Source organism: Tamandua tetradactyla, chromosome 6 (genome assembly GCF_023851605.1).
Source record: "Tamandua tetradactyla isolate mTamTet1 chromosome 6, mTamTet1.pri, whole genome shotgun sequence".
Taxonomy (NCBI): Eukaryota; Metazoa; Chordata; class Mammalia; order Pilosa; family Myrmecophagidae; genus Tamandua; species Tamandua tetradactyla.
This window is the reverse complement of record NC_135332.1, coordinates 80199512-80219666: the sequence shown is the minus strand read 5'-3', so window position 1 is coordinate 80219666 and position 20155 is coordinate 80199512. Positions and strand designations below refer to the sequence as shown.

At 36.3% G+C, this 20155-nt stretch overlaps 1 protein-coding gene and 1 long non-coding RNA gene across 23 annotated transcripts in view; one reads left to right on the top strand and one right to left on the bottom strand.

Annotated features, from left to right (window-relative positions):
* Positions 1-20155, top strand: part of LOC143688455 (uncharacterized) — a 54795-nt gene that overhangs the window by 31828 nt on the left and 2812 nt on the right. For 8 of the 22 annotated variants that reach the window (XR_013178081.1, XR_013178080.1, XR_013178075.1 and 5 more), the window contains one exon: positions 17222-17444. The exons of 11 other annotated variants lie outside the window; for them this stretch is intronic. Coding sequence is in view for 3 of the 11 variants with exons in the window: in XM_077166368.1 (XP_077022483.1) it covers positions 17222-17426 (205 nt within the window). In the remaining 8 variants the exon portion in view is untranslated. Of the gene's footprint in view, positions 1-17178; positions 17445-18041; positions 18123-20155 lie in introns of those variants that run through there. 3 more of the 22 variants (XR_013178076.1, XM_077166376.1, XR_013178085.1) reach the window with 2 other exon arrangements.
* Positions 1513-18360, bottom strand: LOC143688456 (uncharacterized). The gene is made up of 3 exons (XR_013178086.1): positions 18120-18360; positions 5334-5449; positions 1513-1776 (listed from the first exon to the last, which is right to left on the bottom strand). It is a non-coding gene; the product is annotated as an uncharacterized LOC143688456 (long non-coding RNA).

The following is a 20155-nucleotide window of genomic DNA, read 5'->3' as shown; positions in this document are numbered from 1 at the left end:
GGCCAGTTCTGTCAGCAGATGAAAGAATTAAGGTAAACCTATTAGACTACAGTTATATGATAACAAACCAAAACAGTCATTTTAAAGGCTGAATTTTAAAATGTAGCTGGAATATGAATATGAATGAGTGATGCTAGATTTAATGAATATTTATAATAAGTACTACCAAAGCAATACATTCTTTACACGATGATTCCTTAATTATGGCAACTACTGGAGTAATCACAACATATTTGTATCTCATGTCATGTTTGTGAAGACTGTTACAAAGGTCCTGTCTGTGGAAAAAGGTGATACGCAAGTGCTGGTTAAATTGAACTAAAGTTAAATTACTGGATTTAAGAATTCATAGCACTATTGTCTAATAAGATATTAGAGTTTTGTTTTAATCCTATATATCATTTATAAAGTATCATTTTAGATGGGTTATTTCAACTATGGGAATTAATAGTTTAATTATAGAAAACAAGCTGTAGTTGTCTTAGGGATTTTATCAGGATTGCCTCATGTTACAGTAGACCTCTGAGGAGGTCACTTAACCACTGTGGGCCATGATTTTAATTTTTTTTGTCAAATAAAGAAATTTAAGAAATCATCTGTAACATTTTCCTCACCTCCAAAATGGTGTAATTCCAATAGTCTTTGAGAAATTAGAGCACATGGTACATCTTTACTTTGCTGTTACCAACAAAACAAAGCAAAAAAAAGTGTAGAAGGCCTATTAGGATATCTATGGACGTGGTTCAGATAAAACATATTTGTGAGATGCTTATTGCATGGTGCATCGATTCTAAGGCTAATCCCCACTCCAACTCACACATATTTCATCACCTAAAAAATTTGGATTAATAGTACATTTGATGGCATATCATAATTCAATCGTTGGCAGCCTGTTTTTTTTTCCCTTAAAGATATATAAAATAATGATGCAGTTTATTCTCTATGAGGTGTTAGAGTTGATTAAATTCAAAATAAAGTCAGCAGCATGCTGTATGTTGGAGATACATGGTCACTGCTCTTATAAAACTACCATTTTAAATGCATAAGGAAGTGGTAAAATTATAACAGAGCTATATATGCTGTGAGGTAAAATCTCTATACCGTGTCCTCATCTCTTACCATCCCACCTCCACTCCAGCCCTTCCTTCTACATGAATGAATGCTCTGTCCATGCCATAAATAACCTTTTTTGGTAAATTGTGTACACTGTAAAACAAAAGAATAATTTTAACATATTATATCTGGGTTAATATTCCATACCAACGAGGTATTCCTGTGGTCTGAGAGGAAAACTGGAGGGTGGGGGTGGGGTTCTTTGTCTAAAATCTGAAATCATTATCTTGCTTCTGTCTCTTTTATGGATTGATTTATTTCTTGCCTGATTTTAAAACAATTCCGTTATTTTTTTGCTATTCATTTTCTCAATCTGCAAATTGTCATCACATTATTTGTGTAATAATTTTTCTAATTTTTTAAATCCATGTTTTTGGATTCAGGATCTTTTACCACGAACCTGTGCTCTGAAATGAGATGTGCTTCATTGTGAGGTTCGAGGTAAAATGATTCTTATATATTTTTGGGAGCCATAGCCATACCATGACTTTTACATCAAAAGTTGTAGCTAGCACCCCTCTGTCTGGCATAATCAGGATGATTTGCTCTTACCACTGCAGTGACTGGAAGAGGCAGAAAGCATGATGGCGAGGAAGGGAAAAGGGAGGAAGGCAAGGGAATAGAGGATGTGGCAGTCTTGAGTGGTCCAATCAAAGCTTCATCCTGGAAGTACAGAAGAGAAAGAGTCATCCCTTGAACTGGGCTTGTCAGTGTGAGGGTAAAAGGCACTTGGCAAAACCTTTCACGCAAACATCTGTTTTTGGTTCTTATTACAGAAGAAAAAATGCAAGAGAAAACTTGCAAGCACCAGAAAAATAATCTTGACGACTATACTTATAATTGTTTATTCTTTTCCACCTGCCCACAAAGTTTTCATAGTGGAACCCAAGTTGCAGACATATTTTTGTATTTGCTTTTCCTGCTTCACTTTGCGCTTTTATTAGAAGTAGTTGTACCATTTAATTATGTAATGTACAAAATTAAAATGTCAGTGGCTGCATCATTCAGTCGTTCCTTCATCAGCAGATAGATTTTGAGTGTCTGTCATATGCTAGGATTTGCTATCAGTGCTGGGAGTATAGGGCTGCATAAAACAACTTGCATAAAGTTTTACTTGTTTGAAAACCCACATTGGTGGGTATTTAGGTCATTTCCAGTTTTCCCTTGAGGGAAACTCTTCAATATATAGATTTTTCCCTTCTTTTGTATTATTTCCTTAGGACAAATAATCAGAAATAGAATTTTTTTCCAAAGATACCAGTATTTTTCTGAGGGTGAGTCTTGATTTATAGTTAAAGATTTTAGTGATTTCCATATTAAAATGGTTATTTGCTTACAAAGAATGATAAAAACCATGCCATTGTTTGGCTAATAGGATGTTTAAGGTAGAGATGTAAAGACATTTTGTAGCTATGTAAAGGCTTTTGGGAATAATTTACTTAAATTATTTATATTATATTGATATTAATTATGCTAAAATATTCTAAATAAAAATGTAGCTTTTGTTTGTTTTAAAAGAAGTTAAAGAACATGGGTTTCACTTGCGAATACCTGGAATTAATAAAATGGAACCAATCAAATAAAACTGTAGTGTGATTTTTAGAAATATTACTTAACCAGAGTTCATGACATTATGGAAAATGAAGGAATGCTCTCTGGCAAAGAAACCAAAACTTTGAACAAGCCCTAGGGGACATTCTCTTAGAACTAATCCTAAATTTGCCAAAGGATGTAACAGATGATCTAAGAATCCTCTACTTTCTGGAAGACTATACTAGAAGATAATTCATATTTCTATTGTGGTACATAGGGATTTAGAAACATGACTCATACCCATCACCTGCTCATTGGGGAAAGATTAAAATCCTTATAAACATCCACATGTATATGGGCACCAGACATTCTTCATAATTTCTTCTGAAGTAAGTATCCCTCTGTGATTAACCACCTCATAAGCTTTATGGTCATTCTTTCTGACCATTCTTGTGGGATATTGGTATTAATATATCAAATGCCTCTTTCAGCAGACAACTGAAAAATGAGTAAGAAATCTTACTATTGCAACAGCTTTAATTTTTTAAAAAATATAAAACCAGGTTAACAAGTTAACTGGGCTCTTAGGGAAGGGCTACGTATGCTTGATGCATTTTAAAAACAAACAAAAATCAACAAACTACTTAAATATCAGAAAGGTTTTGTTCATTTTGTAGTCCTTCCTTTTTGGCATGGTAAGTTAGTCAGTTTCATTCTTTTTTAAAGAGAGGGAAAAAGTACTAAATATTTCCAAATTAACATTTAAATTTCAATGATATTGGCCTCAACATCAACTAAGGTTTTTTTTATAGACTTTCAGTAATCTCTGTGTTAAAGATAAAGAAAATAAGATGGCACATTTCAGTAGACAAAAATGCATTTACAAATGTGCCATGACAAACCATATGAGATATAGGCAGGGTAAGACAAAAAAAGAAAATTGTAAAGCAGTGTATTTTAGATGGCCTAATGTCGAGTGTTTGCTTTTACCTTCAGCAATTTACTATCAAAAGTTGCATAATCTGTTTCTTTTGGTAGAAACTTCTGCATGGTCCTAGTTTAACTTTTAGATAAGCAGTTCCATTCTAAACAGTTGAGCGGTGTTGTGTACACACCGCTCTGTTCCTAACTGGGAAAATGGACTATAGAAAAATCTCACCTTAACATGCTCATCCATCTTGAATGAAATCCAGGTTTGAATTCTGTTCTTTCCTTTCTCAGAGCTCATTCAGTACTTATGGTCACAATCCATGAGAGGTATATGTATGCACTCTAGCTTCACAAAAATCCTGATGCTATTATGTTTATTGTACAAGTAAGAGACTATTTATTTTCTGACTTGGAATGAAGACAAAGAGCAGATTTTTGCTGTGTAGTGGAAGTAAAGATAATGCCATCCCTTCTCAACTGTGTTCTTGCAACATTCTCCTAACTCTAAGCTCTACCTTCTTCATACCCTCATCCATTCTCCAGTCCTCATTAAAAATCTCAACTCTACCCTGGCTCAAACCTTCATTATCTCCCAACTATGACTTATCATTGTTCATATTGTCATCTGTAATTACTGTCATATACTGCAGCTCTTCTCACTGCCCCACTACATTTTCTGTCCTCCAGCCATACTGAATTCCTTGCAGTTCTTCAAATGCACCTTGGTCTCTTGACCTGAGGATGTGGCACATGCCTGCTTTCTCTTCACTAGTTAAAAATCTTTGGGTTGCCACTCATGGAAACTTTTATGCAAACTGTCTCAGACTATAAAGAAATATATTGTTTTTATAAATCAGGACATTGAGGACAACCCCCACCCACCTTGTGTGATGGCTTGAAGACATATGAAACCCAAGAAAACATGTTCTTATATCTAATCCATTCCTATGTGCGTGAACCCACTGAAAGTAGGATCTTTTGATGAGGTTACTTCAGTTAAAGTGTGATCCACCTTATTCAGGATGGGACTTAATCCTATTACTGGAGTCCCTTATAAATGGAATGAATTCAGAGAAATAAAGCCATGGAAGCAAGAAGTTGAAATCAACGGAACCTGGAAGAGAAGGGAGGGGTCAGCAGATATCTCCATGTATCTTGTCCTGTGACAGAGGAGCCCAGGATTGCTGGCAGTCAGTTTTTGGGAAAAAAAGCCTTGATTTGGACATTTTCTTGGCCTCAAACTGAAAGCTAATAAATTTCCATTGTTTAAACCAACTGATTTCATGGGACTTGCTTTTAGCAGCCTAGGAAACTAAAACACCCCCATAAGGAAGAATTTACCTGACAATGTCATTAAGGGCCCAGGTTCTTTCTATTTCCTACCTCTGTTACCTCTGGTCACTACTTTTTCCTTCAAGTTGGAAGCAAAGTGGCTGCAGCAATTCCAAGCACTGCATCAGTGCACAAATAGGTGAGGTAAAATAAGAGAGCCAGAATTTGGACACATGCCAATTCCAGAACCATTGGAATTATCCTTAGACTGGTGGTTCTCAACTTGGGATGATTTTACCCTACAGCCAACATTTTGCAATGTCTGGAAATATTTCTCATTGTCAGAAGTGGAGAGAGTACTTTTGTGTTCTAGTAGATAGAGGCCCACCAGGATGCTGTTAACCATTTTTACAGTATTCAAGATATCCACCCCAAACAAATTCCATCCCCCAAATGTCAAAATTAACAAGGCTGAAAAACTCTACCTTAGATCGGTCAGAACCACACTTGGATCTGGGCTTGAGTTTACTTCTTCTGGGGAACATGGTGGTAAATGGAAGGGGTTCATCCCTGAGCAAACTTGACGTGCTATTGAGAAGGGCTAAGGAAGAGGAAGAAGGTCAGATTTGTAAACAGCAGTATCTGCAGCATCCTGCTTGGGTTCCAGTCTTTCCCTTCCTCACTTGCCCAACACACATGGATTCTGGAGACAGTGCCTACTTTATGATGCCTTATTTGAATATAGTCCCCTCTTTTCAATCTTTTTTTCCATGGCTGTCAGGTCAGCTTATTTGTCCTTCCTATGCTCTCCCAAACATATGCTAACTCATATTACAACTCTCATCCCTTGGAAATTTAACTATCTCTTTACTTGTTCAACTCCCTTACTAGCATGTAACTTCTTTCTTTAGATAATTTAGATAGTTAGTTTAGGGCTTATATCTTTGTCTTATTCATGTAAAAAATTCCCATCACAAAGCAGTACTTTGTGTCTAGTATCTGAGTGATAAACAATTGCTGGATGAAGATAGTGTTTAATATCAATTTTATTCATTTTAAAAATGGAAGTAAATAATAAAATAAAAGGTAGTGGTTAGTTTACACATTGTGCCTAGAACATGGGGCATTGTGCCCACAGCATAGTAAATGCTCAATAAATAGATTAGGATGTTAGACTGGCACTCTTACTGCCTCGTTTGAGTTGATCCTAATACAATAGATATCAGGTGAAAAATAAGCCTGAGATAGACCACCATAGGTTGAATTTACTAGAGAAACATCTGAGAATCAACCTCAGGACTTTTGAATTCCTTGGCTTACTTTGAGATTATAAAGACATAGAGGGAAAGAAAGGCACAGTTTAGTAAACAAGGTTATTGGGAGAGAGCTATTGCCTTGCTTGGAGTTCCCTCCCCTAACAAAGGTGCATTAGTGGGAGGCCTACTTCCTTCATTCAAACCCAATGAAAGGGTGTTTTGATGGGCCCATCTGGGGGCCTGATGTTGCAAGTTGCCTTGCAACTAAGAGACACAGTAGAGTTAGGCAAGGTTTAAGATGGAGAGCTTAGAGGAGTCTGTGACCCTAGGATAGGTACAACTGCATTGTCACCAGCCTGGACTTCCAGAGTTTGTGAAGAAAATGAACATGTGTTTTGTGGACCAGATTGAGTCATGTGGGAGGGAGAACTGGCCTGGGTTGTTTAATGTGGTGAGTAGAGAGAGGGACCTCAGCAGTAAGAAGCTGGATACAAACACTGGATTAGTATGGGACATTGAAGGAAGTACAAGCATCACTCAGGAGAAATGCATCCAGGCAAGTCAAGGGATTTTAGAAAAGAAGTCCCCAGTCATGGGAGTCTTTAAGGAACCCTGTCTTTGAGGCATAAGGTGATTGTACTGTTATCTATCCCCTAAAAGTGAGCAGGAAAGCTTCCATATTTTTTTCCAGGATTAGAAATTAATTCCGTTAATAACTTTTAAAGAGATTATAGGAGAGAAACATAAAGTTTGATTACTTCATGCATTAGGCACATTCTACTTGCCAGTTTTAATTTTGATAACAATAAAATTGAACACACCAACGAAAGCCCTGGTCAAATATTTTGGAGACTTCCCAGTGTTTGTGATCTGAATTTAGACTATTTGGCTTCCAATCCTGCTTCCATCACTTAATACTTACCAATGGGGTATTGTGAGTATAAGTGACCTTATGCATTTTAGTCACCTGCCACAATCCCTGGCTTGTAAATATTTTCTTTAAATTGTCTATATTTTACTGTTCATGTACAAAGTGTTAAGTTTCACCTTTTGCACTTTGAGATTTTCAAGAATGAGATGTATCTTGCAGAAATAATTAGCTGCCAAATATGGATTCAGATATAGCTTGAAAGGGAACCCTCAGTTCATCCTTACCAAAGCACAAGAAGGTTTGATGAGTTTTGAGGGTATTAAGAGTAAAGTAACCCTCTGCTTTTGATGAGAGGCAGCTTCAGTTCTTTATTACATCTCAAAGGAGAGAATTCAAAATATATTCCTGTTTTGTCCTGATAAAGTGAGATACTTGAATCATTGTATGGGTTATACTAGTGTTTCCATCAGCACCGGCATCCTTCTAGTTGATTGCAATTTCTGTGGGGGATACCAGGAAGCACTCAACACCTTTAAGAGGATGCATATACTCTGAAAGAGACTTACATCCTTTTGACTACCTTGTAACCAAAATCTCTGGAGACTTACTGGAGTGCCAGAAGCCAGACCTTACTTGGAACCCTAGAACCTGAGGCAAAAGTACTGAGGTGCATGACTGTTCTCCACCTGCCAGCACTAGCTCCAGTGGTTCTGATCTTGTCAACCCACAGGGACTAGTATATGGGTCATGCAGTCATAAAAATATCATAAAAATATCCTGAGATATCAGTCTTTGCAATGAGGGAATATGTTTTTATTCTGATGCATTTTCTCGGTAAGGAAGAACAAAACAGAGATGATATTCAAGAGAAACCACACCAAAGGGTTAACCTCTCAGAGTTTCTCTAAGAAAATTGGAACTTTACCAGATGTCTCTTTATTTTGGCTTCAGTAACTGGTAAGAGGTGGGGAAAGAATATTTTGACATGCAGTAGCTACCTCAATTGCATCATGATAGAATCAATTACTGTTCTTTGTTGTAGTGTTGAAAATAACATTGATTTGAAACTCTTCTAATAAGAATGTAAATAGTTGTGTTGCATGGTCTTCACAGAGGCTTTATTTATTCTTTTTAATTTTTTAATTGTATGGTATAACATATACAAAAGGAAAGAAATAAAAAAGCAATAGTTTTCAAAGCCCTCTTCAGCAAGTGATTACAGGACAGATCCCAGAGTTTGTCATGGGCTATAATACCATCCTCTCATATTTTTCCTTCTAGCTATTCCAGAATATAGGAGGCTAGAGGGATTAAATATTTTTTTATCCACCCAATCAACTTTTTTCCTTCTTTTTTTGTGAAAAATAGCATATATACAATAAAGCTACAAATTTCAAAGCACAGCACCACAATTAGTTGTAGAACAGATTTCAGATTTGACTTGGATTGCAATTTCACAATTTTAAGTTTTACTTTTAACTGCTCTAAAATACTGGAGACTAAAAGAGATACCAATTTAATGATTCAGCATTCATATTCATTTGTTAAATCCTATCTTCTCTGTGTAACTCCACCATCACCTTTGATTTTTCCATCCTTCTCTTTAGGGGTGTTAGGGCTGTGGGAATTCTACATTTTTCATATTGGAAGGGTCTGTCACTAATATGGGGTAGGGAGATGGAACTATCTGATGTTTTGGAGAGGCTGGGGACTTATCTGATTCAGGGACCCATCTGGAGGTTGTAGGTTTCTGGCCAGGTACTCTAGTGCCTGGAACCCTTGTGGAATCTTACATATTGCCCTAGGTGTTCTTTAGGATTGACTGGAATGGTCCTGGTTGGGGGTTGGGAGGTAATGACTGGCAGCAAGTTCTACCTGAAGCTTGCAGAAGAGCAACCTCCAGAGTAGCCTCTTGACTGTATTTGAACTCTGTCTACTGCTGATACTTTATTAATTATACTTCTTTTCCCCCTTTTGGTCAGCACAGAGGCTTTATTTTTTAAAACAATTATATCAAAGTATCTTTCTATTAAAACCAGAGGGATTATAATGGATCAGTATCATCTAATTATTATTGCATATTAGAAAGAACATATTCTCTTTAAAACAGTGAGGAAAAATAAATCTCAATTTAATTAAGGCAATGTTAGACTGATACAGAGATGTATATGAGATTGTTTTAATATATTTTTCTGTATTAGAGAATTTGTAGGTTTATTGAACAGTCATGCACACAATACAAGATTCCCATATACAACCACACCACCAACACCCTGCAAAGGTGTGGAACATTTGTTACAAATGATGATAGTACATTTTTATAATTGTACTATTAACTGAAGTCCTTTGTTAATTTAAGGTCCACTGTGTAGTGTAGTTCCATGGATTAAAAAAATACATTGTTGCCATACATATAATCTAACATTACGCCTTTAATCATACTCAGGTATATATATTTCCCTGCTGTCAATTGCATTCACAATTGCATCATCACCATCCTTTACCAAGACAGTTCCATTGTTCTGAATAGAAACTCTGTACATGTTATGCCTTAACTTCCCATTCCCTATCCCCACTCTGCCCTCTGGTAGCCTATATTCTAGATTCTGACTCTCTGAGTTCGTTTATTCTAATTGTTTCAAACCAGGGAGATGACACAATATGCTATTGGATTTGGTTTACTAGTATTCTTTTTTGTTTTTGAGGATCTTTGCATCATGTTTATAAGAAACATTGATCTGTAGTTTTGTTTGCTTGTGAAAACAAGAAACAGCAATTCTAAATGGTTTTTGCTTTATCTTTGGCAAATACTGCCTTTGTAGAGCTACTATATTGACATATTTTCTTCCATTGAAGCACCCTTGCATTCCTTTGGATAAATCCCACTTGGTCATGCTGTTGGATTTAGTTTGCTAATATTTTGCTGAGAATTTTTGCATATATATTTACAAGAAATATCACTCTATAATTTCTTAGCTTCTGGTATCTTTACCTGGCTTAGATATGAGGATGATGTTGGCCTTGAATGAATTAGGCAGTGTTCCTTCCTCTTCAATTTTTTGGCTAAGTTTGAGTAGAATTGGAGTTGTCTTCCTGGAATTTTGGTAGAATTCCCCTGTGAAGCCATTTGGTCCTGGGGTTTTCTTCATTGGAGGTCTTTGATTACTGATTCAATCTTTTACTTGTAATTTGTTGGGATCTTCTATTTCTTCTTAAGTCAATGTAGGTAGTTCATGGGTTTCTAAGAATTTGACCATTTCGTATAGGTTATTTATGAATATATTTCATATAGATTATTTTATTGATAGTTGTTTATGTATCCTCATATAATCATTTATTTCAGCAGTGTTGGTAGTGTCCCATTTTCATTTCTAATTTTAGCTATTGTATTCTCTCTCTCTTTTTACTTTGTGATCTAGTTACAGGTATATTATTTTTTTATCTTTTTCAAATCAATTCTTAGTGTTTTTTGTTCTATTGTTTTCTATTTCATTTTGCTCTTCTCTAATCTTTATTTCCTTCCTTCTGCTTGCATTGGGATTATATTGCTCTTCTTTTTCTAGTTCTTCCAGTTTTGGGGTTAGGTCTCTAATTTGAAGTCTTTCTTATTTTTTAATGTAAGCATTTAGAGCTATAAATTTTCCTCTTAGCACTGCCTCATTGCATCCTATAAGTTTTAATAGGTTGAATTTTCATTTTCATTTTCGTTTGCCTCAAGGTATTTCCTGTTTTAACTTCTGATTACCTATTTAATCCATTTTCCCTCTGATATTGATTTCTAGCTTCTTTATGTTGTGATTGGATATATATTGTAATTATTTCAATATTTTTGAATTTATTAAGAGTTGTTTTGTGAACCAACTTATGGTCTATCCTGGAGAATGTTCCATGTGGACTTGAGAAGAATTTGTTTTTTATTATCAAACCAAAACAACATATAACATGAACATTCTTAGCATGCAAACATTCTGTGCATTGTATACAATCAATGGCTCACAGTATCATCACATCATAGTATAATCATCCCCATGATCATTTTTAAGAACATTTGCATCACTCTAGAAAAAGAAATAAAAAGAAAAAAACACACACACCACACCCCTTATCTCTCCCTCTCATTGTATTCTGTTCTTGTTGGGTGAAATGTTTGATATACCTCTAGTAGGTCTCGATGGATTAGACTATCATTCAAGTCTTTTAGTTCCTTGTGACCTTCTGACTAGATGTTCTAACCATTATTGAGAATGGTATATTGAAATTTCCTGCTATTAATGTAGAACCATCAATTTCTCCCTTCAGATCTCCCTTAAAATCTTATATATGCTTCATATATTTTGGCACTCTGCTGTTAGTTGCAAATATATTTATAATGGTTATATCTTCTTATTGAACTATCCTCTTTATCACTTTGTCCCTTGTAATTTTTAACTTAAAATCTATTTTCTCTGATATTAATACAGCTACCCCTGTTCTCTTTTGGATACTACTTGCATGGTATATTCTAGTCCATCCTTTCACCTTCAACCAGCTTATATCTTTGAATTTAGTATGAATTTCTTGCAGACAGCATATAGTAAAGTTATGCATTTTCAATCCATTCTGCTCATCTCTGCCTTTTGATTGTAGACTTTAATCTGTTATATTTAAAGTTACTACTGATATTACTGGACTTTCTTCTGCCACATTCTATTAAGTATCTTATACCTTTGTTGTTCCTCACTTCCTTTCATGCCAATGTAGTACCATATGCTGTTCCATATTGAGTACCTTCTAATTTCTGTCTGGATTTATTTTTCATCTACTTTTTTATTATGTGTTCACACTTAACATCCTAAATATATAACAATCATATTTTTTTGGGTAACAAATTCATTTCAATAGCATGCACATAGGTTTTTATACCCCTCAGTCCCCCCACCTTTTTTTGTACTTCTCAGCAGTTATGTCTTTGCACATTGTATGTCCCCAAACCACAGATTTATCATTATATTTATTTATGTATTTGAATTTTAACCCTGTAGGAAGTATGAAGTGGTATTCATTCCAAATAATACACTAAATAATAATGGCATTTATAATTACCCAAATGGTTAGCTTTACTACAGCTCTTTATTTCTTTATGCTGCTTTGAACCACTAGTGTCCTTTCCTTTCTGTCTGAAGAACTCTCCTTAGTGTTGCTTGTAGGGAAGGTCTAGTGGTGATGAATTCCTTCAGCTTGAAAGAAATCTCACTGGATATAAAATTCTTGGCTGCCAATTATTTTCTTTCAGCACTTGAATTATTTCAACACACTGCTTTCTTGCCCCCATGGTTTCTGATGAGAAATTAGCACTCAAACTTATTGGGACATCCTCATCCTCATATGTAACACATTGCCTTTCTCTTGCAGCTTTCAGAATTCTTTCTTTGTCTTTTGCATTTGATAATGTGATCAATATATGATGGGTATGTTCTTCTTCATCTTTATCTTGTTTGCTATTCTCTGTACTTCTTAGACGTAGTTATTCATGTCTTTTGCCATGTTTTGGAAGTTCTCTGTCATTGTTTCTTTGAATATTCCTCTTGTCCCTTTCTCTCTTTATTCTCCTTCTGGGATTCTCATAATGCATATATTGGTGATCTTGATAGTGTCCCAGTAGTGTCATAGGTGCCTTTTAATTTTTTTCTGCTCCTCAGTTTGACTCATTTCAAGTGTCTTGTCTTCAGGTTCACTGATTCTTTCTTCTGCAAGCTCCAGTCTGCTCTTGAGACCCTCCTGGGCATTTTCCTTTCATTTATTGTGGCCTTCAACTGCAGTAGTTCTGTTTGGTTCCTTCATAAAATTTCTTTTTCTTTTCTATGGCTCTCATATTGCTCATTCATTGTTTTTCTGATATCAGTTAGTCTTTCTCTGTATTTTCCTTCACCTCTCTGAGCATATTTAAGATCATTAAAAGGCTTTGTTTGGTATGTCCACTTTCTTGTCTTCTTCCATGCTGTTTTCTGGATTTTTCCCTCTTCCTTTGGATAGGCCATCGTTACCTTTTTCTTTGTTTGTCTTGTACTCTTTTGTTGTACACTGTACATTATTATATTTTTAAATGTTAATTCAGATTGATTCTTTAAGATGTCTGTTTTGTGATTTTGTTAACAGCTGGTGATAAAACAGAGACTTTTTTGTGTTTCAGCCCTCCTGTCAGGAAGGTCTGCCCAAAGCAGATGGAGTGGACATGCTTTTCCCAATTTTTGGTGTTCTGTCTTATCCTGGGCCTTTGTTTGTTCATTATTTTGGAGTTCCCTTATTTACCATAGCTTGGTTGTTTCCTGGGAAATAGACCTTCCTCTCCCTGGTATTTGAAGCAGGCTGGCCTTTGCCCTAGATTCTCAGCAACTATGTTTTTTTATATTCCTATTGTGGTCTCATGCAGCCCCCACAGAGGGGGCACAGCTGGCCCCTAAGTGCCCCTGGAAGGGGATCAAGAAGTTTGGAAGAATTTCTCTGGCAGTTCCCTATAGTTGAGCTTTCTTGGCCTGCCCATCAAATGTAGCCCTGTAGTCCTGAGGAAACATACCATCTTTAAGTCTGCCCCACTACCCCTGAAGCCCTTGTCTGGGGTGGGTTGAAACAGTCACTGCCACTGCCTTTGAGTGGGTGACTTGAAACAATAGCATCCCTCAGAGCCTGACTCCAGCTGTCTAAATGTGTTCATCAGAAACAGTGCTTGGTGACCAGCCATGCCCAACGCTGTTCTTAGGGTAGAGGATAATGTACATCCCTTTCTGTCACCAGCGAGGTAGCCAGTGGCTGGACCCCTAGGTGGTCTGCCAAGGGACTGGGGAATGGTCACTGGTAGCACTGGTAGCTGCCTCACTGAAGGAACAATTTACTGTTATTTCCTATAATTTATCATCCTTCCCCAACTCCTACTTTCTGGATGCTGTATAGTGTTCTTCTGGCCTCTGGAACTCACTGGTTGTTTCAGACCATTTCTTCCTGTTCAAAAATAGTTTTGGTATAGGACTGAGTTTTGGAGATCCCTACTCTGCCATCTTCCCACAATCCTGTATATGAATTTTTCAATGCAAACTTATGGATTTAGGGCTGTGCCATTTTGCAAGTGTTGTACCCCAGAAAAGCCATGTCCCTTAATCCTGATTCAATATTGTAAGGTAGAAACCATCTTGATTAGATTATTTCCATGGAGATGCAGGGCTCCAACTGGGGTTGTAACCTTTGATGAGATTATTTCCACTAAAATGTGGCATGCCCAATGGTTGGTGTGGCCTTTTGGGTCAGCTGGAGGTGTGACCCTGCCCATTTGGGTGGGTCTTGATTAGTTTACTGGAGTCCTTTAAAAGAGGAAGCATTTTGGAGAAAGCTCAGAGCTGATGCAGATGCTTCGACAACAGTTGCTTCAGAGCTGGCAAAGACATGGATGTTTGGAGATGCCTGGAGTACTGACAGACAAAGCAGATGCCTAGACATGGGCAGAGCCCAGTGGACATTGCTGTGCCTTCCCATGAGATACTAAGCAAGCCAGAACCTTTAGAGACCAAGGGAGTGAAGAGATGAAAGCCAGCCCTGGAGAATGTGAAACCTTCCTAGCTGACAGGTGTTCCAGGATAGGATCAGTCTTTCTTGAGTGAAGGTAACCTCTTGTTGGTGCCTTTATTGGGATATATTCCCAGCTTAGAATTGTAACTTATTATAGTCCCTTTTTAAAAACTGTTCCATTTCTGGTATATTGCTTTCTGACTACATTAGAAAACTAATACAAGGGGTCTATAAGATGATGGTAAAATTTTCCTGGGCAGAAAGTTTTAATAAAGGCCTGACCCAATTTAACATATTCTTGAGGAAAAAAAAATATTAAAGTTAAAATAAAGAAGTATAGATAAAATTTATTTTTACTGTACTATTTATGATTGATTTTTGTATGTATGGTGTACTCAACATTCTTAGAAATGCAATTTTAAATCTTTAAGTCAAATATCATTGGTATTTTCCAAAATGTTTTTTGATAGTACCTTAGAACCTTTAATCTGTTCATTTTTCTCCATCTTCACCCACCACTGTCATTTTTTTCAACCACCAATTCTTCCTCACTCCTGAAATATCTTTTCAAAAGCTCACCCCCATTTCATCCTTGTTCCTTTTGTAAGCCATTTCACCAACTGAAGCATGGAAATGAGTATGTCACTAATTTCCTTGAAGCCCTTCAATGATTTCTCACAGAACTGACAGCATAAAATTCCAAATTCTTAGCTCATTCTACAGTTTCTCTCACAGTTTATCTACCATGTTCTTTCACTGTTGCTTACTATGGTCCTTGAGTTCTTCAAGTAATAACAGCTTAACTCCTAATTATAGCTACAAACCTCACCTTTGTAAGCTTTTTAAATATTCTTCTCTTGCCTCATTATTTTTCAGTTTTACTGCCTTTCATTATTTGTTCCTGAAACACGCTGTTCTAGTTTGTAGCTGCCAGAATGCAATATACTAGAAATGGAATAGCTTTTAAAAAGGAGAATTTAATAAGTTGCTAATTTACAGTTCTAAGGCTGAGAAAATGTCCCAATTAAAGCAAGTCTATAGAAATGTCCAATCTAAGGCATCCAGGGAAACATTCCTTGCTTCAAGAAGGCCAATGATATTCAACATTTCTCTCTCAGCTGGAAGGGCACATGGCAGCTGGAAGGGCACATGGTGAACATGGTGGCATCTTCTCTCTTTCTCATAACTCTATAAAAGGGACTTTCTCCAAAATGTTTCCTCTTTTAAAGGATTAATGTGTGGAGTCATAATTCCATGCAAACTATCTGATCAAAAGTTACCACCCACAGTTGGGTGGATCACATCTCCATGGGAACAATCAAAATGCTCCCACCCAGCAATATTGAATGAGGATTAAAGAGCATGGCTTTTCTGGGGTCCACCACAGATTCAGACCAGCACACACACTAGACCCATCTCCACCTTACGTTCTTTCCTCTGCTTGGAGACTTCTTCCCTCAGATCTTTTCTTGGCTGGTCACATCTTATTATTCAAGCCACCATTAAAATATCACCTCCTTACAGGGTTTTTTTCTGTGTAACAAATTTAAAGTCATTATTCACCCAATCCTAGTACTCTCTATGATCAATTTTCCAGCATTGCTTCTTTATTTTTCATGGTCTTGTCACTATCCTAAAAGCTAGCCTCCTTACTCCTTCCCTTGCTCAGTCTTCTTTCTGTTATTTTTCTTCCTCTTTCTTTTCCTTCCTTTCTTTCTTCCTTTTTTTGTTCATTTGTTCATTTTGTTTGTTTCTCTTTTTTGTCATCTCTGTACCTAGAATGGAGCTTGGTATATAATATCCACTTACTGTTTTTGAAGCTTGAATAAATAAAGGTCTCCTTTGAATAGGAATTCATGACCATGGGATAACCTTCCCTCAGCTTTTCACATGGTTAGCACCTACTGATCTCAGTGCCATTTCCTTAGAGAAGCCTCACTTTACTTTTATAATATTTCATTGTCCCCTTACTTCACCCTCATTGCATTTGTCAGAATATGTATTTATATTTATCAAGAAGGCAGAATATATATATATATATATATATATATATATATATAAAACCATAGTAGGTATGATGTAAATACTTATTGAATGAATGAGTACAGAAATTAATGTAAGTTATTAAAGAAGGAACCAAAGAGATGTTTTTCTTTTTCTGGTAATCTGGTAAATGTCACCGCTACCTTAGTTATAATATCAGAAGCAGCAAATATCACTCAATGTTTGGCCTGTATTGGTACAGGATTGGGGAAGAGCCAGTAAGTCATCAATCAGGAATATGAAATCTGTGGGGAAGGCTGTTGGGCCTCACAGTGGTAACACAAATCCAAGGGCTGAATAAATGATTGAACAGTTGGAGAGATGTGTAGTAATAACTAGAAAATCATTGGGAACATGTAGAAAAGCAAAAAAATAATAATGAAGAGATAAGATTGCAAACCTGACAATAAGGAAAAGTAATGAGAAGAGAACTGAAGTTAGCAGTTGTTTGCCTTTGAAGGGCCAGGGACATATATAAGCAATGGAGGAAAAATGTACAATCATGCTCTGTGATACACTCAATTATGCACCTCAACAACACATGTTCTTAATCTTACTCTACTTTCCTGTGGATTTGAATTTATTTGTAAATAAGATGTTCTGAAGATGTTGTTATTACTTAAGGTGTGGCCAACTGAATCAGAGTGGAACTTAATCTGCATTACAGGAAGTCTTATGAAGAGAAAAGCACAGGAAAGAGCCAGAAGCTGAAAGTTTGTGAAGACAAAAGTCAGCAGAAGCTGAAAAAGTCTTTGGAAATTGAAAGAGCAGACACAAGGAGAGAGAGACGGTCATGTGACAGGAGGCAGAGATGCAGGCTGAAGCACCCAAAGGATTACACAAGCTGGTACCAGAGCACTTCAGACTTTTAGGGGAGAGCACCTAAAAAGGTAAAGCACTTAGTGCTAACGCCTTGATTTTGGACTTCCATCCTCTGAATCTGTGAGTTAAAATAAATGCTTGTTGTTTAAGCCAACCCATTGTGTGGTATTATCCAGAGCAGTCTGGCAAACTAAGGCATGCTCTTTTTTATTTCAGTAATAAATCTTTGTGGGTTGCATAATTTGGCATTTATGTTAGGTTGGGTCCTTCCTGACAACCTCCTTGGCAGATCTTCTGTAACGTCAGTGTCTATCTATGACAATCTCAGTTGCCTTGGAATGAACATAGATCAAGGAGATTTCCCTGAGGGCCAATATAATTTATTGTCCAAACTAGGACAGTTTTAAGAGTGAAAGTGGGTGCTAATGATTATACTAGGACAATAGCTACAAACAGGAATTGCCCTGGGTAAACCAGGATATAGAAGCAAAACCCAAAGCAGATGGATTTCAACTTTATGGTAATTAATGCTACAGAAAAATAAATCCCATTAATAATGATAGTGTCTAAAGGCAACATTGCCTAATTTAAGAATGCTCTAAATCAGAGTATTTTACATGGTGTAAAAAAATAGGAGTTAAACTATGTATTGATTTTTTTTGTAGAAAAGAAAGAAAAAGTATTTAAGTAGCCAACAGCAACTCTTAGAAAGGATACAAATCAGAACTGCAATTGGCATATACCAGGTAGGTGGGCTATAATCCATCCAGGGAAATTCAAGTTTCTTATCAGGTTGGTTCCTTCCTGACACCTTCTTTGGCAGATCTCCTGTAGGATGAGGATTCACCATGTGATAGTCTCAGGTGCTTTAGGGTAGATACAGACCACAGAGAGTTACTAAAGGGCCGACTCATACCAGCCTTTCAGGACTTGAGTTACAGTCTCTTTACCAATTTCATGGCCCTGACAAAAGGCACTCATTGAGGTGGCTTAGTACAATATGCATTGTGACAGTCTTGTGACATTATGGAATGCGAGGATATCCTGAGACGCACAGTAATCAGAATTATCACAAAGACAAAAGAGTATGTTTTTTCTTCCTATTGGGTGCCAAATTAGCATGAAATGTTAGTAATAGAGACCACTGCACAATAATTATTTTTTTTTAATTCTGCCAACTCCTCTCATCATCGTAAAAAAATGGTCCATGAAATGATCCACCCTCTGCAAATCATTCAAGGTTTATGTTTTCTAATATATTAGATAATGGGACTCATCTTATTATGTTTCCTAGCCATAAATTCTGAGCTGATTAAGGTCAATGGAGTTTGATCATCAGAATGTTGGTGATAGGTTCTTAAAATATGATAGGACTGTATCAATATTCTAGCAGGGTTTATTTTATGAAGCAAATCACTTGAGCACTAACATTTGCTCACCCTTAATGCTTTGCGATCTATTTAAGCCAAGGTCAGATTTTTTTGAATTTTAGGGTGGACACATTTCCTCTTTCCATTCTTAGCTATTGTAATCACAGTGCATATTTCTGAGGTTTTCCTTTAGTGAATATGTTCAGTGAAAACTCATGCATATTTCACTTAATAGGCTTAATTATCAGCCTTCCACTAATTATAATTAAAGTTTCTCAGGTAATTGTGTAAGTTAACTTTGGCAATTTACACATACAGAAGAGTATTTTGTAGAATAATAGGTCATTGTGCTGCAAAATACAGTAAAGAGCATAAAGGATACAAACACAGAATAATAGAATTTAGAGTTCTAATATATTAAACTTTTCTTATGCATTGCTATATGTCTATTTGCAAATTGTGCTACTAAATATATTACACCGTCTTTCTATAATAATGATCCCTTAATGCAAACATGATGGCAGTAGGCATTTCTTCTAAAAATTACTTCTAAAACAATAACTACTTCTCTCCTTTCTTAATAGATATTAGTATACTAAGATCTTGTTAAATAGCTTATGCTTTAGAAGACAAATGCCCTCAAAATTGGTAATTAAAATGCAAAACCAATGAAAAAGGCTTTTCTCAAAGTGTCCATTCCTGAATGTACACATTAAGGCTTTCTCCGTTCACAAAGCTTATTTTTAAACTGTTATTCATACCTAATGGTTAGTTTATATGTTCGTACATTAAGAAATCAGTGTTTTGAAGATGCCATATGACACCAAAATGGCCATCTTTTAAAATTATGGGATGCTTCATTGCAGAATCAGACTCTAATCTGCAACCAATTTGTGTCAGCTTCTGCATAGAAAAGATCTCAAATCCTCACTTAAACTGGGAATCAGCAGAAGGTTTGTCTTGGTTTCTTGAACCCAGCACAATTAGGTGACATGCGAATGTGGACCACATGCATTTATTGCTCTTCCTAGCATGTGTTACTTTCAGGTGTTAGGTCAGAAGGCTCACTCTTTTCTGGGAAGTCTTTCTCTTGAGTCTTTATACTGCTTAGCAGTTGAGTCCAGACTTTGAAACACAACCTAATTTAGAGGCAGATGCTGCAGCTGCTGCTATCATTTCAGATGAATTTTTTTTTTTTGGCTTTTATGTCAGCTTAGAATCTTGGGTGTTTTTATCAGTAAAGCAGTGTCTGTGATTCACAAAACAGAAAGCACACCATTTAGGCTTTTGTTTTAGCCTTTAAATTGAATTTTAATACCTTCTAAACTATCAAAAGTTGTGATTGTGCAAAAAAACATAAAATGCTGTATGTGCTTAATTGCAAGAAAGGCTTGAATAAATAATATGAG